The sequence below is a fragment of the Grampus griseus genome (assembly GCF_964374135.1).
Source record: "Grampus griseus genome assembly, chromosome: 18".
NCBI lineage: Eukaryota > Metazoa > Chordata > Mammalia > Artiodactyla > Delphinidae > Grampus > Grampus griseus.
This window is the reverse complement of record NC_139012.1, coordinates 60020541-60044761: the sequence shown is the minus strand read 5'-3', so window position 1 is coordinate 60044761 and position 24221 is coordinate 60020541. Positions and strand designations below refer to the sequence as shown.

General features: G+C 39.2%; 1 protein-coding gene across 1 annotated transcript in view; it reads left to right on the top strand.

The window, feature by feature from the left end:
- The window catches only part of HTR2A (5-hydroxytryptamine receptor 2A), a gene marked incomplete at both ends in the record, with an annotated part of 55730 nt that extends 40009 nt beyond the window's left edge, over positions 1-15721 (top strand). Inside the window, one exon of the mRNA XM_082675709.1 lies at positions 14922-15721. Coding sequence (XP_082531835.1) covers positions 14922-15721 — 800 coding nt within the window. The remainder of the gene's footprint in view (positions 1-14921) is intronic.
- Positions 15722-24221: the final 8500 nt, after the last annotated feature.

Sequence of the window (24221 nt, the reverse complement as noted above, 5' to 3'; positions counted from 1 at the left end):
ATAAACATACCACAGTAATGTAGTGTCTGTAACAGGGGAAACTGGGTGTGGGTATATGAGAACTCTCTGTACTATCAGCACATTTTTTTGGTAAATCTAAAGTTCTTAAAAAGTAAAACTTAAAAAAAAAAAAGGTACAGAAGAAAACAAATGATTCCTAGGCTGGACTCCTGGCTCATTCCTTTACTAACTGAAAAACCTAGAGCCAATTATAGAATCTTTTGGAACCTCAGTTTTCTTCCCCTGTAAAATGGGGATAATAATTCCTGGCTCATTTGTGCCTTGTGAGGATGAAATTTGCTAACATCTGTGAACACCTACACAGTGCCTATACTATCTATGGTGGACATCTGTAAATATAGGTTTTTTTCTCACTCTTTTTACTTACTATCTCTCTACCTTGGTTCATCAAATGTAAAAAGAAGATGCTTCACTAGATGATCATTAAGCTCTATTTCAGCTCTTTAAAAACCAGTAAACCATCCTCTTGATAACAACTGGATAAACTTCTTGGTTAAAGCTACTTTTTAACCCAATATTAGTACATCTTTCTGCAAGCTTTGGTCACATTTAGATTAGGGAAGATGCAGCGTTCAGAAGCAGGCATTAGACCAGAGAAATGTCTCTCCAAATGTTGCAAAAAAAATTTTTTAACACCTTTATTGGAGTATAATTGCTTTACAATGTTGTGTTAGTTTCTGCTGTATAACAAAGTGAATCAGCTATACGTATAGCTATATCCCCATATCCCCTCCCTCTTGCGTCTCCCTCCCACCTTCCCTATCCCACCCCTCTAGGTGGTCACAAAGCACCGAGCTGATCTCCCTGTGCTATGCGGCTGCTTCCCACTAGCTATCTATTTTACATTTGGTAGTGTATACATGTCAATGCTACTCTCTCACTTCATCCCAGGTTACACTTCCCCCTCCCCATGTCCTCAAGTCCATTATCTATGTCTGTCTCTTTATTCCTATCCTGCCCCCAGGTTCATCAGAACCACTTTTTTTAGATTCCATATATATATGTTAGCATACGGTATTTGTTTTTCTCTTTCTGACTTACTTCACTCTGTATGACAGACATGAGGTCCATCCACCTCACTACAAATAACTCAACTTCATTTCTTTTTATGGCTGAGTAATATTCCACTGTATATATGTGCCACATCTTCTTTATCCATTCATCTGTCGATGGGCACTTAGGTTGCTTCCATGTCCTGGCTATGGTAAATAGAGCTGCAATGAACATTGTGGTACATGACTCTTTTTGAATTATGGTTTTCTCAGGGTATATGCCCAGTAGTGGGATTGCTGGGTCGTATGGTAGCTCTGTTTTTAGTTTTTTATGGAACCTCCATACTGTTCTCCATAGTGGCTGTATCAATTTACATTCCCACCAACAGTTGTTACAAAAATTTTATCTCCCCCAACATCAGTAAAATTTCAGGGTAGGAATAACCTTGTAGAAGTTAGAGTAAATGAAATCTCACAGAGTGGTACTTTTAGTAGCACTTGCTGAAAACACAGTCTAGGAGAATCAAAACCCAAAGCTCTTCATCTCAGACTCCCTTAAACTGGATGGGAAGTTTGGAGGTCTGGGCCAACCAGATGGATGGGGGATAAGAGTGGGAAGCTGTGAAGAAGCTTCTAGTATCCTACCAGCTCAAAGAGAGAGGGGCTAAGACAGGAGGGCCATACAGAAGACCAGCTCAGGTTAAAAACGGGAGTCACTAGTTAGGGACTTTCTGTGTCCCCCTCCTCCAGGGACACCTGTCAGAACAAGAGCTTATCCACCTGTGTGGCAGCAGCACTGATCTGAGTCCAAGGGGAGTGCATCTGCAACCCACGCTGAGAAAGACGCTGCTTGATCAAAGGACTTAGGAACAAAAATTAAAATGTGTTTGAGCCTTATGGTAGAAACAGCGTCGGTTTATCAGGACAGGGACAGTGACCCCAAGGACGAGGCCAAGATGAGAAGCCTATAAGAGATGTGAATATAGAAGAATCCACCGCAAAACACTTTTTAAAGCTTCAAACCTATGCCAAGCTAATTGAAAAATGAAAACTCGGTCTGGCCCAGAGATCTGTTTGGTTTGACTTGCACAATGTGTTTTTTCTTAATTGAACCCAATTGTCCTGTTCAGTTTTCCAAGCACCACTCTCCTGTCATCTTATACCCCAACCCATAACCCAGCTATATGACTACATTAGTCCCGTATGCATTCAGGTTCACAGCTACTGGTATGTAATTTCCAGACTGATTTACTTTTAAGTATTAGATACTTGAACATATGCCGACTGCAGGGTTGACGGAGAAAGAGAACAATCGTAGGGAAAAGAGGAAAATAGGAAAAGGCTAGAAATTCCAGCCTTGCCATCTTTGGACGAGGCATCTCCCCACACCCAGCCCAATTAAAACAGCTGCAAATCGGCCATACCTAGGTCCAGTGAAATGGGTACCCGCCGTAGTCATAGCTGCCTGTCTCTTTCAACTAGCCTTTCTATATTTGGAGAAATTCCCGAGAGGCAGAACTCAGATTCCCAGCCTTCCTGGTAGCTAGGACATTGGCTCATGGTCTAGGTTCCTCCAAAGACCATGGCAAAACTGTGGTTCCTGGCAAAACTGTGATGTGGAAAAGGGCAAAGTGAACAAATATGATGTCTTTGCCAGCATGGAGGCGGCTGGGCCATCAGGTTCCCAGGGGCTGCATGATTGACTCCCTAGTAAAGAAGTGACACTGACGAGGCAGGAGGCTCTGATGCTCAGTAGACAAAGAAAAGAGCAGAAGTTTCCACATCAGACCAGGTCGGCAATGCAATTTTACTCCTGGAATTTTAGCCTGGAGCCCAGCCCTCTCAAGAATTCTTTGAACTACTCAGTATCATTTTATTAAAGTCATTTTCTGCTAAATCAGCCCAATCAGCTTCTATGGCTTGAAACCAAAATCCATGACTGATAAAGCAAGCAGTGGTAGATCCATCTTTGAGAACCTTTCACTGGGGCTGCCTTGGGAGAAAGCCATTCGTGCTGATTTCCACGAATCCCGGCACCTGTGAAAGAAGCCCCAGATGTCATCAGGCCGCCCTTGTTCCCGCAGAGGAAGTGCACAGGAGAAAACTCTTTTATATCCTTGCTCTGTGAATCCTAACATGTACTTTCTGAAGTCATATCACATTGCACACCCATTACTCAGTACTCGTGGCAGTTGACTTAATTGTCACCATCTGCAGAAGAGGTCATTAAATTTTCACCACTTGCTACTTAGTTGTGGAAAATGTCAGAGCAGAGGAGTCTGTTCTCAGCCAGTCTAGGAGATGGTCTTGCTTTACATGGCCCTTGTAGTGACTAGTGAACTGGTTCCCTCTTCTCAGACCTCTGTGCAAAAGAGGCAAGCAAGACAGATTTTAAGCTAAGCTGCAAGGATGACAGCAAGCTGGTCTGCACACTAAGAAAGGCTGTCGAACATTCTTCTCTGTTATTTCTGTCTGCTAGACAATTCTGTATTTACTATAACCAGTAGAGCAATTCTCATTTATAGTCCTCATGAGAATCCTTTAATGGGGATACTATTAAATCCTCCTTTTTTTTTTTTTTTTTTTTTTTTTTTTTGCGGTATGCGGGCCTCTCACTGTTGTGGCCTCTCCCGCTGCGGAGCACAGGCTCCGGACGCGCAGGCTCAGCGGCCATGGCGCAAGGGCCCAGCCGCTCGGCGGCATGTGGGATCTTCCCGGACCGGGGCACGAACCCGCGTCCCCTGCATCGACAGGCGGACTCTCAACCACTGCGCCACCAGGGATAGCCCAAATCCCCCATTTTATGGGAGAAAAAGCTCAGATACATTAGGTGGCTTGCTTAAGGTCATAGGGGATCCAAACGTGAGTTTTCTGATTCGAAGCTGGTGGCTTTTTCTTCTACACGTCAGTGGCTTGCAATGTGGGTTCCAGGGATCTCCGGGATGCTTTCAGGAAGCCAAGGAGGTCAATACTATTTTAATAATAATAATAGTAATAATAATATCCAAAGTAAAGGAGATCACTATCTCAAAGAGCTATCTACACCCCCATGTTCTTCACAGCATTATTCACAATAGCCAAGATATGGAAACACCTCAGTGTCCACTGATGAATGGATAAAGAAAATATGGTGTATATATATTTGTGTCCTGCCTTTTGTGACAACATGGATGGACCTTGAAGGCACTATGCTAAGTGAATAAATCAGACAGAGAAGGACAAATACTGTATGATTTCACTTATATGTGGAATCTATACAAACAGAGTAAAATGATGGTTAGCAACCCCAGGGTTGGGGGAAATGAGGGTGCAAACTTTTGGTTCTAAGACGAATAAGTCCTGGACTCTAAGGTACAGCGTGGTGACTATAGTTAACAATACTTACTGTATACTTGAGTGTTTCTGTGAGCGTAGAGCTTTAATGTTCTCACTGTAACAACAACAAAATGGTAATTATGTGAGGTAAAGGATGTGTTAACTAACCTTATTGTGGTAAACATTTCGCAAAATATATGTGTATCAAATCGTCACATTGTACACCTTAAACATACGCAATGGCATATGTCAAATATATCTCAGTAAAGCTGGGAAAATATAAAATGTCATTTGCCCTCTTCTGTTTCATCCTTTTATGAGGGTGCAGGGGAATCTTCCAGAGGATACCTGACATGCAATATAACAGACTGAAGCAGAAGCATATGTTAGAATCCAGCTGTCTTCTATTAAGCCAAACATTAAAGAGAGTTTCAAAACTGCAAAACAGTGCCACTCTTCTCACTGTTTTGTTCTGGAAAACATAAGTATTTTTCATAAAAAATATTATTTATGTTAATATATGATGGGTTTATTCGTTTCATTTTAAAATGGATTGATAACTTATCTTCAGTGTTCACAGCTTTCATTTCTAATACAGCAAATATTTATAGATGTAACCCACAGAAACAAAAACGATTTGGAGTCCCCAATAATTTTTCAATGTGTAAAAGAGTCTTGAGACCAAAATGTTTGAGAACTGCTATCCTGCATTATAGCTGCCTTAAAAAAATATATCCAGGGTAGATACAGATTTACCTTGTTTGCATTTTAACAATTTGATGCCAGTGCTAAACCTAGATTTTCTGTTTACACCTCGTATGTTCTTCCTCCTAGTCTTGCTTTGGATTGATGAGTTCGTGAACGACAGCCGAAAATCTTGAACTGTAGTGATTATAGACTCAAGCAGCTTCTTCCTCTCAGTTCCTAAAGTACCTAGTTCACTGTATGTTCGATTAATATTTGATCACTGGATGAATGACTAAAACAGATTGCTGTCACAGACAGAGGACCTTCTTGAGGCCTCTGATGAGCATGTGCGCTTACTCCTGAGTTCAGTTGCCTGCCAAACCCAGCTCAACTCAGCCCCGGCAAGGCCAAGTGCACTTCGGCCCCGGATGTACAGCGATCGTATACCTGTCTCCGTGCCTTTGGACCTGACCCCTGTCCAGTCTATTCACCCAAAAAACCCAGCTTAGCCATCCTGTCCCCTACACAACTCTTTCCTGGAGACACTAACCCACAATGATCATCACATTCTGACGTCCTGTAGGAGTGTTTATCCCCGTCACCTGTTTTGCCTCTTGATCTCATTCTATCCTGCACTGCTGTCTTTCTGAATCACCTGTGTCTATTTCATTTTCCCTACAAGATCTCAGACTTCACGAAGGTTCTCAAAGGTCTTCTGTGGTACCCACAGAATCAAGCACAGTGCCAAGTTAATAATAATCACTTTGAACTTAAGAGTTTACAAAATAATTGACACATCACCTCACTGTTTTCTCACCAAAGCCCTGTAGGTAAATTAGGGAAGGCCTCTTTTTATTATCTCCACCTTCCAGAGGGAGGCTTTAAAGTTCAGCAGCCTAAGGTCACTCAGCTAGTGATGGTGCAAACCTGTGTCTTGTGATGCCCTAGTCTGTGCTTTCCCCACTGTATCATGCTCTAGTTTCCTAATACATACCTATTTAATTTACTTGAAAGAGAGCTTTGAGAAAAACAACAGCTCTAGATCTATGAGTTAGGACAGTCAGGAATAAACCCAGGTCTCCTGATTCTCTCTCAGCTGCTGCATTTCACAGCCATCTTTTCCCTTGTGATTTTAGCTGTTAAGGTAGTCAGCACGTGTGCTGGTTAATCCTATACATAGTTCTCTCACAAGGTATACACGTTAAGTGTCACATAAATATCAGTTTTCTCTCTTTCTGCCCTATGTGGCTAATTGGTAACCTCATTTACTCATTTGGTTTTCGGGCAAAAATGAAGGAAAATATTCTGAGATAATCCAGAAATGCAAGTTGTGTCTATAAAATTGATTATACTTTACCTTTATAATTCCTTATCTTCTCTCTTCTTCTCATTCATTTGCTCACTAATCCCACAAGCATTTACTAAGTTCCAGGTATGAACAGAGCTGCATGATGCTGGAGGGACCGGCCATAAGTAAAAGAAATGATATCCCTGCCATTAATGAGATTATCATCACATGGTTGAAATGACATTTCTAGAGAAAAATTCTAAGGCATTAGAAGTGTAAGTTAGCTCAGTGTAAATTATTTATGGAGGTGATGAAGGACTAGAGAGTAAGAAAAAAGGAGTTCTTATTACAGAGAGAAATAATTTGGGGAACGCTTCATACAAGGGATGTCTTGAAAGAAGGATGTCATGAGATATGTCTCAAAAGAAACGTAGAATATGGTCTGGGAACATGATCTCCATCTACAGCCTCCAGACCACCCCCAAATAATCAAACAGTCAAATTAAAAACAAATGTAGCCACCAGACAGGTTGCCTGGCTCCCCACACCCAGCCAGCTGCCACCCCTAGGTCCTTGCTACAGAGAAATTCTGGAGTCCACCATGGGCTGGTAGAGCATTTCAGGGGAATGGGTGGCATCAGAACTGGTCCAGGGCAAAATGAAAAAGTGAGTCCATACCTCCCAGATACTATGTACAGTGCATCTTCCCTCCCCCATGGTGCTCAAGTCTTTTAGGAACAACTCAACATGCCATGGACACCACATTCCTCTCTGACCTGCATCCCAAGCTATTCTCTGTGTCTCTCTCCTATGATGGGCTTCTTTCCGATGCCCATGCCCTCAGGAGTCTCCCCTGCTGTGCATCTCTGTGCCTCTACAACTCAAGTTTGGATTCATAGTTGACCCACCGAGGTACTATAGGTACGCAAAATGGGACCCTTCACTCTAGCAGCGGGACACTGCAGTATACCAAGCACGCCACTGGGGGAAGACACAGTGGGGACAGAGGGATCTCGGGAGCTACCCAGACCACACTATGTGATTAGCTGGAAAGTCAAGCTACGTGTAATACCCTCCTGAATAGTTCAAGATATAACGAAGAGAGAGCACACCACATGGCTATGTCAAAATCGAGAAGGTTGAATAATGACATTAGGACCAGATCACAGAGACCTTGTAGGGTAGGGTGGGCTCCGTCGTTGGTAATGGCTCGAGCATTAGGGACACTGTAGTTCTTCACAACGTAATGTGATAAATGTGGTGCTTTGTGAAGCCGTGGATGAGAGAGGTTGGGGGAATAACGGACTCCCCATAGGCCTGGATTATGAAGGCACCTGCTACAAGCTCACTTTTCAGACGCTGTAACCATTTCTACACACACCTTCTAGATCAGAGTCTCTGAAATGAGGTGTCACATGTGAGTTTCATTCTCCAAGCTTTCAGAAGGAATCACTCCAAAATCTACCCCCTTTTAAACAAATGGAAGGATGTAGTTCTTTAAAGATGAGGTTCCATCATGTGGGTCAGAGATGAATTTTTTTGGCAAATAAACCTTTGCTCATGAGCACGTCGCTAAATATGCAGTCTAGAAAAGAACACTTTTCTGTTGATGGATAGGATGATATCCACTTATTACAGATGACAAGTTGAATGGAAGAATTTGAAAAGTAGCTTTACTGTGATTCCAACAACAAAATGAGGCTCTGATAATTTTTTCAAATTCCGTTGTATCATTCAGATTCTATTTGGGTTTCATGACATATTGTCAGGGGAAGAAGGTGGTGGGTGGACGCCAATCCACCTGGGATGAGAGATGTGGATGGACTTTCAGGTGTCCCAGTGACAGCTGACAATCCATGTTTGACGAGTCAGAATTCAATCTCTTTACCTTTCAGTGCAAGATCGTCGCATTAAAGGCCCAACTTCTGTGGGGTGGGGCGGGACGGGGAAGAATAAATCGGGAGATTGGGATTAACATATACACACTACTATATATAAAATAGGTAATCAACAAGGACCTGCTGTATAGCACAGGGACCTCTACTCAATATTCTGTAATAACCTACATGAGAAAAGCATCTGAAAGGAATGGATATATGTATATTATAACTAAAGCCCTTCAGCTATACACCTGAAACTAACACAACATTGTAGATCAACTATACTCCAATATAAAATAAAAATTAAATTTTAAAAAAGCACAATTTCTGGGCTATGAAACACAATGGGAAAGGAGCGTGGGTCAGAAGAGCAAGAAATCGCCTTTCTAGGAAGCAAGGACCGGGAACCAAGGCCACCAGCTGCGGCAGGGAGTGCACGACTGCTTGTACCACAAGGAGACTTTGAGCATTTCTTCCAAGTATCATGTATGGACTAGGGCAGAACACAAACTTTAAAAGCTTTTTGGAGATGCAGTCATAACAGTCAAAGAATTGAAACAAGGACTTGGGGCTTCACATAATAACCTCACTCAACATTCCCCCCCCACCCCCCGGACAACTCCTGCCCAGGAAGGGGGAGGGATAAAGGGCAGGCTTCTTTTCCTCTCCATCAATTCCCCATGTTCCTTTGCTGTTTGCTGCGGGAAGTTAGCCTGAGCCCCTTGGAAAATTCATAGATGTGTTTAATGAAGGCAAAGGGCAGAATTGTAAAACTTTACTTGATTTGGTTTTATTTTAAAATAAACACATTTTTACTACACTTTTAATCCTATACCTCTTAGGTTCTCGACACTGGTTGTAGATTAGCATCAGCTGGGTGTTCTTTTGTGTTGATAATAATGTCCCTGTGGGACCTGAACATTAGTATGGTTTAAGGTACTAATGTCAGAACTCTGGGAATGGAGCCCAGGCAAAGTAATTTTCAAAAGCTCCCCAGGTAAATCTAATATGCAGCCATAGTTGAGAATAACTGCTATATTGAAAAAAGAAAAAAAACAGGTGTTGGTTATAAGGATTTCAGTTTTAAAGTATCTGTCTGGCCTCAAAAATAATGTCTCACTGGAGGAAATTTCGCCTTTGAGATGAAAGAATGAAAAAGAAAGTATCAAGATGTAGAGAATCATTGGTGTGTGTGTGTGTGTGTGTGTGTGTGTGTGTGAGTGTGTGTATGTTCTATAGTTAGGGTGTTGATATAATTCAGTAGTTATTAACAGCCTTGGGAGCAGAAGCTTTTCTGACAATCTGATGAGGGCTCTATCTTCTCCAAAACAGTGTACATAATGCAAATTTTGCAGATTTTAGGACTATCCCTCTCTTCCTAAAACCGATGTTAAGGACCTCTGATATAATCATAGACTTTTATAACCACCATTAAAGAAACAAATAAGCAGATAAAAATAATCAGCCGTAAGAATTGAGAAACCTGAGTCTCGATTTTTCCCCCTAAGTTGCTGTGTGATTCTAAATAAATTACTTAAGCTGGCTAAGCCTCAGTTTTTCTATATAATGAAATGTTTATCTGCCTATAGGGCAATGTGGTTAGTATTTTTACAATTTTGTAAAAAAAAAAATCAATTCAGAGTCAATGAATACAAGTAAAAGTACTTTGAAAAGTTACGATTTATTGTCAGAGATATTCAGAATTAGTCTAAGAAGAAATATACAATTTCTTGGGTAACTGAGATGTATGTCTCGCTTTCACTGCTATGTACACCTGCCCCGTCAGCAGACCATCAATTATAAGGAATTCAGCAACTCTTGAGCTAACTCAGAGCTAACTCTGTATTAGATGGATGGTGAGTCCCAGCCCCAGTTGGCCTATATATTCAATCTCTCTCTCCCTGTGGTATGATGACCAGCCTTTAGTATTCATTTTCTGTCAAACTGCTAGTAAATCCGTACTTATAACTTGAAAAAATTCAGCATGTGTTAAAATACAAAGGGAAAGTAGTAGTTTCAGGGGAAATTAAACCTATGAACCAAAATTTGGTCTTTTTCACGGGAATCCTGAGTATTTGTTTCTTTCCTCTCCACCTCCTACCTGACCTGAGGACCTGGAGATTCCCACTGGTTCCCTATCGGAGGATCTCTCCCTAGTAAATCAACCTTCTTATTTCCCAAGGAAACACTGTCTCAGAAGTACCTTCAGTCCCAAAATATTAAAGTGTAAAAATCTAGGATTAAGAATAAAGCTTGCTTTTCACAGCCAGTGCTACAGAGTTAGAGCCATTTATCCTGACTGTGGTAACATGTTAACCAGAAGTGCAAACCTTATACACAAAGACTAGGTAGGGCTACCCTAAAAGAAAGACACCAGCCAAAGCCTTCATGTTCCTGGGTGTCAATGTTTCCTATTATTTCATTGTCTTAGTCTGAATTAAAAAAAATAAAAATGAGCAAGGAGTATCCAATACTCATACTGAATTTTGATTGCTGTTTTCCACTCCTCAGAAAAATATGTTGAACAAAATGCAGAGTCACGTAGCTCAAGCTACTGTCTGTTTGTTCATAAAGGAAAATGCTTTATATGCAGAAATTTCAAGTGAGAGGAGATCTCAGGTCTCCAAAAGCAGCTATTATCAAACAAAGCAATCAGAAAATTAATGCACTGGAGATGGCTGTGACCACAATCTTGGCTATCAGGGAGTATCTTCGTCTCTCTTGGTAGGAGCTTGTTTTTGAATTGCTTATTGTACCCACAAAGTCTATCTAAATGTTCTTTGCCATAAATCCCTCCCCCTCTTTTATAGAGTATTGCTTTAACTGTCTAGGTATTCTTTCCCTAAACCCTTGCTTACCATCTACTATGAGTAAGACACTGAAAAGAACGGTATTTGAGAGCATTCAAGATATTTTTGTTACATATAAAGAGGAATGGGCCACTGAAAGACCTAATCAGTTTGATTCTGCCCCTCCAAACCAAGGTCTCCCTAGTAGATGACCTATCTGTGTCCTCTTGCCCCAGCTGCTTTGAAACAGCTCTTCATCCCAGGGACCTAATGGAGGAATCTGCACTTCAGTGAAATGGCTCCATCATCCCTTTCCCTCCCTGACCACAGAAGTTGGGCCATTCTGGAGGGGGTGGTGTGTGTGTGTGTGAAAGAGAGAGAGAGAGAAAGTATGTCTTCTCCTCAAACAAGGGCACGGTACATATATGAATTCCAAGTGACTGAAATTTGGTGTTTTAGGTAATCCTATCTTCTGGTAATTGAGAATTGCCTCTTATATAAATTACCAGGTCACAAACAAATAGGGCAAAAGGCTCTCAAGGTGGTGACTTCCTTTGTATTAATCAGGAAAATGCACACCCAAGAGTTGAATAACAAAATCATATACTTTTTTCTTGGACAGTTGATATTTTGTTTCTGTATATCATGACTAATCATAATGGCTATAATTCATCACTTTAGAAAAGCAATCTACAGTTGTAGCTGTACAAAACTAAAATTGATTGAGACCCTTTGTCACCCTGGCAGAAGATAATAATTACATCATTATTTATTAACTATAGAGACAATAGCCAAAAGTCTTTTTAACTTCGTTTGATTTAAGATCTGTTATACATTATAGTCCAGCATACACAAGCCAAGCAAAATAGAACAAAATTAGAGAAAAATCAAGTTAGTGTATTTAATCTGAATAATCCTGCAAAGAAAGCTACTCTCATGTTTACCTACCATTGGTAGAACATCTACTCTGCACTAAGCACTGTCCTAGGTGTTCCGCATATTTCATTCATTTTATCCTCACCACATCCAGGGAGGCATGCTGGTTGCATCCGTTCTAATTAGTGAACAACTACACTAACAAAGATCCTGTAGATTAGTACAGGCAACACCTTTCACAGATAATATGTTCAAACATTAGAACAACAAAACACTCTTCTTGGAAACCGTGTCTTAACTTTTACAATCAAGAGTATTTTGAAGGATAAGCAAAACTGAATCTCAGAGGATGTCCCCCTTGGAGCCACATTTCTTCCGTCTCTCCTTGGCCCACAGAATGTTCCCAGAAACAGGCCAGGGACAGAGAGGAATGAAGGAAATGAAGAGTCATCAACCACACTGAGTGCCCTTAAGAACGGCTCTGACGTCATTTGCCTCCACCTTCCACGAATCCTGGGATGGCCCTGCACAGACAAGTGACACATATTGACAACTCAGTCTGTGAAGATAGTGGCGAATGTCACTGGGGGAGATTTGTGTTAAGCATTACATTAACTCAAGCTAATGCACCCTCCTTGCAAGGATGGCCAGTGTGAGGTGACGCGAGGTTAGGACAGTCCAATCCATAGTTGGATGGTGATAAGCTCTGTTCTGAGTATGCAGAAGTTAGATTATAGATCCTCAAAGGGAGTTTTTCCACGGATAGCAAGAGTCAAGCAAGCGGTAGCTCCCACCTCTGGAATGAACCTGTGTTCCTGGCTGGATTGTGACCACTTACTAGACTCTAAAGGGTGGTCAGAAGCAGGGACCAGGATACTCCCTATTATACAGTTCTGAAGGAGCTGAAAACATGGGCAAGAGTTAGGAAGACAATTTTGCTGCCTCTCCCAGGGTGCCCCTGTGGTATCTACTCTTCACAAAGGAAGCAACCTTAAACTAAGTTATAAAGAGTATTTGAATCATGTTTCCTCTCCTTTCTCCATCATCCTGATTCTTCCTTTATGACAAACACATGATTGCCTGGCCTGACCAGTCCCAGGCCAGTAGAGGAAGACATTCCCACTTGCCCCGAACTGTACAATGGTGGTTGTGGCCAGCTGGTCCTATCATCATGGGGGAGAAATTAGCATGATTAGAGGCCAACTGTTGCCTTCATTCCCTCTGCTCCCTCCTCTGCCTGAGCCTAAGACCTTTACAGGTTCCCCAAATGGGAGTGACAAAGCAACTGACCACGGCTCACGTTCCCATATATATGTCTCATTACGTACCCAAATTTGTATCTGTCAATAAGAAAAGTCTCTGGCTGCTTACTTGTTTGTAATCCACCCTTTGGAATGTGCTACTTATAAAAATATTATTAAAAATATATAATGACTTTTATGGGACACTGGAAATGTGAACACCAACTCTATATTTAATGATATTAAGGAAATATTAAATTTCTACTTAGAAGTAGGAATGGTATTGTGATAGTATTAGGATTTTTAAGAGTGAATAGCTTATATATATGTGTGTGTATATATATATATATATATATATATACACACTAAAGTGTTTACAGATTGAATGATATGATGTCTGGGATTTGTTTCAAAATAACATGGGAGGGTTGCAGCAAGTAGGGATATGGGTGAAACAAGATTGGCCTTGAGTTGATCATTGCTGAAGCTGGGCAATAGGTTCATTGTGCTGGATTTTGTTTTCTTTTGTTTTGTGTTGTTTGTATATGTTACAATTTTTCCATAATAAAAATTTTTTAAACAGAATCAAAATTGGTTAAAGTTAATTTAAATTCACATTAGAAAACATGTTTTTCAAAAATACTTTAAGATATGTGCAATTTTATGATTTAATGTTAAATGGAATAAGAAGATATAAAACTGCACATAAAATATTGCATGCACATATATATATATATATGCATGGAAATGGAAGAATAAAACTACACAAAAAGTAAATTATGGTTGCCCCTGACTGGCAGGAATACATGTTATTATTCTTTACTTGTTGTTACGTTTTTGCATTTTCCAAATTTTCTAGAAAGAAAATATATATATATATATATATATATTTTTTTTTTTTTTGGTACACGGGCCTCTCACTGCTGTGGCCTCTCCCATTGCGGAGCAACAGGCTCCGGACGCGCAAGCTCAGCGGCCATGGCTCACGGGCCCCGCCGCTCACATGGCATGTGGGATCTTCCCGGACCGGGGCGCGAACCCGCGTCCCCTGCATCGGCAGGCGGACTCCCAACCACTGCGCCACCAGGGAAGCCCAGAAAATATATTTTGTTTTTGATTTTATGAAGTTATTTGTATAAGCCATGCTCATGATACGTAAGGTGAAAAAAGTGTTATAGAATTGTATATGAAATAGAATCTGAATTTGTTTTTAAATGTGCATGCATGGTGTGTGTGTACCTAAAATAAACATCATCAAATTGTTAATGATGATTATCTCTGGGTGGTGGCATCATTTGGTCATTTTTATGTTTCTTCTTCAGTTAATAAGTATAATGTTATAATCAGAAAAATATAGCATGAAAAAAATTAAACTTAGATTTATTGTATTTCTTTATAAGTAAAGGATTGTCTATATAGGGCAATGTAAATATAAGGAACCATGTAATATATATTTATAAAACAGATAAGTAAGTCCAAGGGAATTTTAATTCTCTTTGAAAGCATAGGTTAAGCGGTTTTTTTAGATTTTTTTTTTTAATGTGGACCATTTTTAAAGTCTTCATTGAATTTATTACAATACTGCTTCTGTTTTATGTTTTGATTTTTTGGCCACGAGGCATGTGGGATGTGAGCTCCCCGACCAGGGATCAAACCTGCACCCCTTGCATTGGAAGGCAAAGTCTTAACCACTGGACTGCCAGGGAAGTCCCTGTGTTAAGTTTTGAACAATGCTAATATAAAATCCTGTGAACAGCCATTATGTGGTGATGCTCCTGCCTTCATATACTCAATTCCTTAATAATCATGTTTCATTTTCTGTCCAACTCCAGGTATATCTATGCCAATACCAGTCTTTGGGCTCCAGGATGACTCGAAGGTCTTTAAGGAAGGGAGTTGCTTACTCGCCGATGATAACTTTGTCCTGATTGGCTCTTTCGTGTCCTTTTTCATTCCCTTAACCATCATGGTGATCACCTACTTTCTAACCATCAAGTCGCTCCAGAAAGAAGCTACTCTGTGTGTGAGTGATCTTGGAACACGGGCCAAATTAGCTTCTTTCAGCTTCCTGCCTCAGGGCTCCCTGTCTTCAGAAAAGCTCTTCCAGCGGTCCATCCACAGGGAGCCAGGCTCCTACGGCAGGAGGACTATGCAGTCCATCAGCAACGAACAGAAGGCTTGCAAGGTGCTGGGCATCGTCTTCTTTCTGTTTGTGGTGATGTGGTGCCCCTTCTTCATCACCAACATAATGGCCGTCATCTGCAAAGAGTCCTGCAACGAGGATGTCATCGGAGCCCTGCTCAACGTGTTCGTTTGGATCGGTTACCTCTCCTCAGCGGTCAACCCTCTAGTGTACACACTGTTCAATAAGACCTACAGGTCAGCCTTTTCCAGGTATATTCAGTGTCAGTACAAGGAAAATAAAAAACCATTGCAGTTAATTTTAGTGAACACTATCCCGGCCTTGGCCTACAAGTCTAGTCAACTCCAAATGGGACAAAGAAAGAATTCAAAGGAAGATGACAAGACGACAGATAACGACTGCACTATGGTTGCTCTAGGAAAACAACATTCAGAAGATGCTCCTACAGATAATATCAACACAGTGAATGAAAAGGTTAGCTGTGTGTGATGGACTGGTTGCCATGGCAACTGCGGAGGGCACACTGAGCAATTTTCCCCTTATCTGGGAGGAAAAAGGAAAAAGAAAAGAAAATAGGGAGACTGGAAAAGATTAGGCCAGTCTAATGGAACCAACAATAATATCTATATGCCTCATTTTATTATGTCAGTGAAAAGCAGGGTTCAATGCCACAAAACGTGCACTTCAAAAATATTCTGACAGCATTTCAGCTGTGAGCTTTATGATATTATTTTTAACATTGTAAATTATATGTCTTTAAAATAATTAGCTTTTATTGTATAGTTACAATGAGGCCATAAATAAATCTAAATTTTCTTCTATTTGCAAGTGAAAAACTTGCTACTGTGTTGTTAATTGATGGCATGAGTTGGTTACCTGTCGCTGTAAACAAAAATAGCTCTAAATAGTGAAACATTGGATGAATATAATGGCCTCTTACATAAAGAAAAAATTCTCTTTAAAACTTACCATAATACACGTTTTGGATGACAATAACAAAAAGACACTAAAGACAGTGTTATGAAATCTGTACTGCTAAGATACTTAAAAGAAATACTTGACAACTTTTTCAATCCTGCTTTTTCATAGATGCCATTTTGCAATATTCACAAAGTTGCTGGCATTTGCTGCACTTCAAATTAATTCTTCTCAGAAGTGAACAAGATTTTAAGTGTTATTTAATAACTATTGCTGCTTTCTCTTCTACTACTTGTGCTTTATTCTGAATTTCCAGTGTGGTCTTGTTTAAGTGTTTGCTCTATTAGGTAAATTATCAAAAGGATAATCAAACATTACCAGATACATTTCTAGAAACTGCTTCTCCTAAGAGCACCACAGAAGCGTTTGGTAACTTGCTCTTTAATGACTGCGTCATGCCTGCGCTCCTCTGAGCAGTAAGAGGTATTGATGTAACTGTGTCAGGATTGAGGAATAAAGTCAGGTTTTTGGCTACTGACAGCAGTAGAGTCTTAGGACATCTCTGTAAAACGCAGGTGACCCACCTGTTGGCACCCATCAGATAAATCGATGCTTTCAGATCAATCTATATTATTTACTAAAACTGTTCAGCTTTGGATTCACAATCATTGATTGAGTGTACACCATCTGTGAAGAAATTTCCTAGGTACTAAGGATATAAAAATAATTAAAACAAGATCTTTGCCTTTAAAGAAAAGGACCTAATTTGAATGGGACTTATCAAAACAGTAATTAACAGACATTTGGAAAATCTGTTCAATTTATTTCCTTCTCGCCTGGCTTAGAAACAAGTTTATTTCAACTCCAAGGGTAGTTTTCTCAGTAAGTTTCCTGACTGGTTGCCAACGAATACCAACCAAACAAAGGAGGGGGAAAATACCACTTGAGGTCAAAATCTGCAATTAATTTAGGAATATGAGCTTCAACTTGGACCCCAACTATGACTACCATAGTTTTGAGCAAAATATTATTCCACTTTCCTGAAAACAAACTCATTTATTACTCACTGACACTGGACATCCTACCCCCCAAAAAGCAGTAATATAATGTTTCATAGAAAAGTTTGTTAAGGAGACAGAGATTAACAGCAGTTAATTCACCTTGATATTATTACTCTAGGTTAAATTGCACATTCTTATTGGAATGGATGTTAGATATGTGATGACAATACTGAAGCATTTCTATTGAATGAGGAATAGTTTTTGCTGTATGCCATTAGAAAAAACTATATATTTGAAAACTAAAGAATGTGGGAGGTTCTGTTGTGTAATTTGGAAATGCATTAGGTCTGTCCTAATTATGTCCTTTTAGGTACACTGAAAGGGTTTTTTTTCAAAGCTAGAATTTATAATAAGCTGCTAGTATCTAGGCTGCATTTGAACTGAACTATTTTCATGATTATACCATACTAACTGATACAAATGTTAAAAAGTCTCTACTCTAATGTATTTTGCCTTAGTTTATAACTCTGCCCATCTCATTACATATTAGAGAAAAGACTACAGATTCCACACCCATATACTCAATCTTGATGAGAATGAACATAAATACTGCCTGATAAGTCTTTTGACTACATATATATTACAAATGTGTTATGTTTTTTCTCTCCATAATTATCTATTCAAGTGTATATAGACAAACATGTATCTGTATTCTTGTACAGACATGTTCCCATGCACTTTACTCAGTATTTATATATTTATATGGAGGAAAAGCAAGTCATTAATGAAAACACAGTATATACACGTGTGCATGTTTGTATCATGTCAATTTAAATGTGAATTTCATGTTCTAATGTTTCTATGACCTTCCATTGCTGTCAAAGCAGATTGTAACAGAAATGTCAGCTCTTTAAATAAACTGGATGTTGACCTAATTTTGTGGGAAGATTTTTAACACAATTCTATGAGGGTGGTGAAAACAATGCTCCTTTCACATAGTTGATTGATCCTAAATAAAATGGTACCTCTGGGCCTTTTGTTTAGGCTGGGGACGTTCTGATTACTAAGGCTTTTGTTTTTTCTTTTTTCTTTTTTTTCTTTTCTTCTTCGGCCACGCCATGCAGATTGCAGGATCTTAATTCCCCAGTCAGGGATTGAACCCGCGCCCTGGGCCGTGAAAGCGCGGAGTCCGAATCACAGGACCACCAGGGAAGTCCCACTAAGGCTTTTTAACACACCCCTCACTCCAGGGAAACAGGCCTTGAATTATTCATGGATCTGTGATCAAAGGACTCACTCCTAGTCAATATTGTTAAAGCGACCAACCTTATTCTACTTTAAGTTGAACGGTAGATTCTTCTAAGTTTAAAGAGTAGAATTAAGTGCCATAATTAGGGAAAACTTTCAGGTTAAAGCATACACTTAATCTACTTGGGCACAGCACCATCTCATGGTCACTTTTTAAAATGCTACCATAGCCAAATTGAACTAAGTTACTGTACTAATTTTGCACAAGGTGCTTCTTCCATTTGTGCATCAATGAAACATATTATAAAGTGTTAAATTATTCTGTGCCATATGTAACAAATACAGCGAAGATTTTTATGTCATGATTTTAATCAAGGCTATTCTAAAAGATTTCACGAAAGAATGAATAATTGTAAATAAAGTATACTCAAAAATAAATGCAACTTTTTGAGTCTATAGCTGTGTCCGCTAAAAGAAAGTTGCCCGAAACCTCCCATCTCATCAGGCTGGGAACTCCAGGTACCATCCAGGTGTTCTGAGAGTACAAAGCCTGTGCTTCTGGGGCTTGGTCATAGAGCTAGGACCTACCTGGTTGAGTTAGATTTATAGTAATGATCCCGTTTCTAGTTATCTGTAGCAGACAAATGTTCCATGTTTGATCACTATGTCTGGTTCCACCTGTGGGTACACGTGTACAGGTGTACCTGAAGACATTCACAGATACATTTACACACACACACACACTTTTGCAGGAGCTAGCTTCAAGAATTCAAGTAAACCAAGGAGACGCTGTATCATTGAATAAACAGGAAAGTTGCTCTGATTCATCATCTCACCTCTAAATGTAGGGAAAGGGAAATAGGGACAGTATGTATCTTTTCCAGGTGTTTACAGCTCCATGTATTGAGTACCTATCATGTGCCAGGTGTTAAGCTGGTTGCTTTGCTTACTTTACCTGATGGAATCCTCACAAGTCTACAAGGTAGGTATTATTATTCACTCTTTTCCATAGATGGAGAGACTGAGATTCAGAGCAGTTAGTAACATGCCTGAGGTCACACAGCTGGCAAGAAAAGTGACAAGTGCAAGCCTGACTCTGAAGCATAAACTCTTTCCCCTGCTCAGTTCGGTACAGGAGAAAGAACACTGGGCTCAGAACCAAAAGATGCACGTTCCCATCTTAGCTTCCCTGTACACTGGTTACATGAACTTGGACAAGTCATTGAATAACCCTGTGCCTCAATTTCACTGTCTCTGAAATGGAACTACTAGCACCTGTCCTGGCTAACTAACAACGTTGCTTAAATGAGATCATGGCTATGGCTGTGCTTGATAATCTGTAAAACACTGTATAAATGTTGTAAATGTGTTGTTATTAAAAAGAAAAAAAAGCCTCTATACATTATTAACCATCAGAGCAAATTCTAAACAAAACTGTGGGATAAGCAACATTACTATTCAACAGCTTCTATCCTTTCTCTGAATGCTTCTCATTTTTTACAGCTATCTGCTTCTGCTTTGTTCTCACCATAGAGTTCCCTTCATTGGTTCTCCGCTGCTTACATCAAAACCTATTTACTTTATGTGCCATTCCCTCAGGTTTCTCCTCTTTGCTAGATCACTAATAAGTAATTCAAGCTGGTAATCCATTGTCTCTCACTGAGATCCCTTTAGCTGTCCACCATGAAGATAAACCAAAAGGCAGGAACAAAAGGCAAAAATTTTAGGCACCAGAGACACAAGTGAGAAAGAAATCGGGGGGGCAAGAAACATCCTCCTGGTATTGCTCAAATGACCTGCAAAAAAACAGGTGCCTTCAGACACTTCATAATTTATATAAAGTTTTATAACTTAACATTGAATTTTAATCCACAATAATAACGATGATTTTGAAATATTTGTGACTTTAAAGATTTCATTCTAAACTGAGGACAATAATAATATTACTAAGCTTTCTTTCAATGGATATTTGCCCCAGTAAATATGCAGTAAGACATAACTTCTTTGTTAATTTTTGATTATCTTTGCAGGCAGTTTGCAAAAACAAATAGCTTCCTTATTTTCCCTGAATAGTATTCATGTCAATCTTAGCTCTGTTCTTCCTTTTTGATATTTAACACCAGTATGTCCACCTGAGCCAACACATTATGGGAAGTTTTCACATCCAGTTGGAGCCTCAGGATTTGATGGGATCCCACTGGAGCAGAAGATTGAGGCAAGAAACCTAGGTCTGCTGTTACTGTCTGACACTGGACAAGTCAAAACCTGTTTTCCCTCAAGAGTATTATGAAGGACTGAGAGTCAATGATCGTTTCAGGGTCTAAGTCTATGCTTCTTTGAGTGCTAGGGAGTCCAGTCAAGACAGCTTTGATGAACCTTGCACATGAAGACAGCTTCATGTGCAAGGAATATTCTGGAACCCACAATTCTCACATTTTCTTAAATTCTTTAGATGAATTTCAAATGAACGACAGCTTGAATTTTATATGGGAATCTTATGAGAAAAATCAAGTTGTTAGTGATTTAAGGAGTTTCTAAGATATGAGACTAAGAGTCAGATATTAACAGGTAGGATTCCTGCTGTGGCGTTTTTCTCCAAGTCAGCCTTCCGTTTGTAGTTTCTAGCTGCTCCAAGATATCGGGTTACTCTTTTTTTTTTTTTTTACATCTTTATTGGAGTATAATTGCTTTACAATGGTGTGTTAGTTTCTGCTTTATAACAAAGTGAATCAGCTATACATATACATATGTTCCCATATCTCTTCACTCTTGTGTCTCCCTCCCTCCCACCCTCCCTATCCCACCCCTCCGGGCAGTCACAAAGCACGGAGCTGATCTCAGGTTACTCTTTTTAATAGCCTCTAGGCTTGCTGTAGAACAAATGTTCCCACTATCTGAGTCCTTGAGCAGTTAAAATTTAAAAGCCCAAATAGATTTAGAATGCACACTGCAGAGAAAATCTTTTTCAAAAGCTAAATTTTTGTTGAAAGTGAGCCAAGGTTATTTAAGTTTTTATTTATAATTAAGATTATGAGTTCTTAAAGGGGGTGTTTATTCTGGCTTTTAGAGAACAGTACAATTTGTACTTCCTATCCTACATTTATTTCAGATGTTGAAAGGTAATAATATGTTATTATTCAGATGATCTTGTCTTAGTTGGGGTGACCCCAAGTGCAGAGCTGAGACAAGAACTTGACAGCAGACTGTTTTATGTGGGAAGTGCTCCCAGGAAGCAGACAGAAGTAAAGAAGATGTAAAATCCTAATTAAGGATGTGGTATCAAGGTTACTGCAGACAGTTAGGACCCAAATCCACCAGCAGTAGGAGATGACCTGGAACTCTGCACCATGGGTACAACTAAAATCAAAGGTGAGCTAACAGCACCTGGCCAAGATCTTGCATGAATGTTTTATCCAGTTGGTAATTAATCATGGTCTCAAAAATCATTATGCTTCCTTAATAGCAAGTGGTATTATTATGGTTAGTAACAATTTTTAAATAAACATATGTTCGTATCACACAATCACATCTAAACTTACTCACGTTAAACGCAATCACATCTAAACTTATTTCTCTGACCAGCATACATGTTTCATACAGAATCAAACTCAGAAGCATGATGCAGATAATTCTTTTCAGCTCTGCTAAGATGGTTATGGTCAGCCAATATCATTCCTACCGGAGCTGTAGAAGACCTAAAAAAAGCACTGTATAGTCTGAACAGGCAAATGATCAATTCTTTGTATGAGTTCTATTTATTTAGCCCCATTTTTTCTATGAGTTCTATACAAAAATGGCCTAGTAGCATCCAAGCCAGCTATGGGATTCAGACCTCCCTCATGGTACCCAATCTCTACTTTTCTCCTCTTATATGAAAAATGGATCTAAGAAGGGCCCATTGGTTTATGGACCATATGGTTTACTTGGTCATATCACCAAATATATATTTAAACCAGGTTGAGAAACCAGGATTGCAAATTCACTTATTCTCTCAACAGGTTTATTAGCAAGGGTCTACTATGTGCATGTTATACCTAAGACATTATTAAATGTGGGAAGTCTGGGGATGTGGGAAGTCTTTTTTTAAAGAATAGAAATAAGATGTTTCATGAGGAATTATCCTGTCTTCTTTATAAATTAAAAATTAGATAAAATGTTCAATATCACCATCTCCAGGCTCCACTACTAAAGTTCTGCATTCTAAGACCCAGGGTTCACAATGGGGTATATAAAAAAGAATATCCAAAAGACAGGAATTAAGTCAACATAGAAAAGTAAACCAAGAAGAATTTCTTAAATAGAAGAAAAAAAGAAATTAAAAAGCAATGATAACAAAATCAAAACTAATTTGCTCAGCATGCACACATTTAATAATATGCCTCTCTGACCTCTAAAAATGGGATATATCTACAAGTATTTAATTTCTAAATATGATGTGTTTTTTTTTCTGAATTAGCAGGAAAATAGGAAGTAGTTACTCATGAGTGATTTTGAGTATGACAAATTTAGGAAAACTAAACATTTTTAATACTGAAGAGAAAGAAGAGTGATTTGCATGAAAATGTCACGTTATAGTCAGCCCTTAAATATAATCACCAGAGAACTCGACTATGATTAATTCATCCCTGCACTTGTCTGCAGTAGAAAGTGGAAGCTATGACCACATTTGTTCCTCCACCCGTTCACCAGGTGGATCGGACCAAGTCCAGTAACCCATTAGGACTACTCAAAAGGAGTAAGTCTTGTCAACCTTAGAATTCTAATCATAACCATGATGCAAATATCAAGTTATCTCAATTTATATTAAGCATAATAAATAAATATTGAAGCTATGGGTGCATTTATCTAATGTTCCTTAAGAAATTTGTTTTAATGACTTTGAAAGACAAATTATTTTCCCCTTGGAGAAGAATATTTTTAATTTAAATTTAGTAACAGCTAATGTTGCTCATGGCTTTGAGCAATCCTACTTGGTTCTAAGAATTCAGATGAAGAACAACTACCCACTTATAGGTAAATGATAATGTGTACATAAGCATAAATTAGCAATGTTTTGACCTTTTTTTTGGAAACAATTAAATTAAACCCAGAACCATCAGCCTACCTTCCTTACTATAGGAGAGAAATGCAGAAGGAATGTAAAAGGAAGATACGGATGTAAATATTTATACACATTCCAACAACCATATGTAATCACAGTAACATCTATTTATGTCTCACTGTAACCAATGAGGAAACTGAGTCTCAGAGGGAAACTTGCCCAATTTCACCAAACTAAGGGGTAGAATCAGAACTCAAGAGCAGATCTGTATGACTGTTAAGTTTTTACTGTTTCCTGTTTCTACTACGCCAAAGGTCAGGAAACATTTTCAGTAAAGAGCCAAACAGTATATATTTCAGGTTTTGTGGGCCATGTGATCTATCACAACCATTCAACTCTGCTGTTGTAGGGTGAAAGCAGTCACAGACAATAAGCAAATGAGAGGATGCCACTGTCTCCCAGTAAGACAGTATTTATAGAAACAGGCCAGACAAAATCCATGGGCCATAGTTAGCCAATCTCTGGACTACACTAATAATGACAGCTAATACAACACTATAACACATACAACTACTGCCTTCACAACTATGTATCTGAGTCCTTATTGGATGCCAATTCTTGTGTTAGGTCCTTTGATACATCATTTTATTTAATTCTCACAAAGCAATACTACATGCTTAATACTACTATCATCTCCATTTTGTATATAAGGACAGTAGAGATTAAGTGATGTGCCCAAGCTCACACGTAGTAAGTTTTAGAGCCGGGTTTTGAATCAACA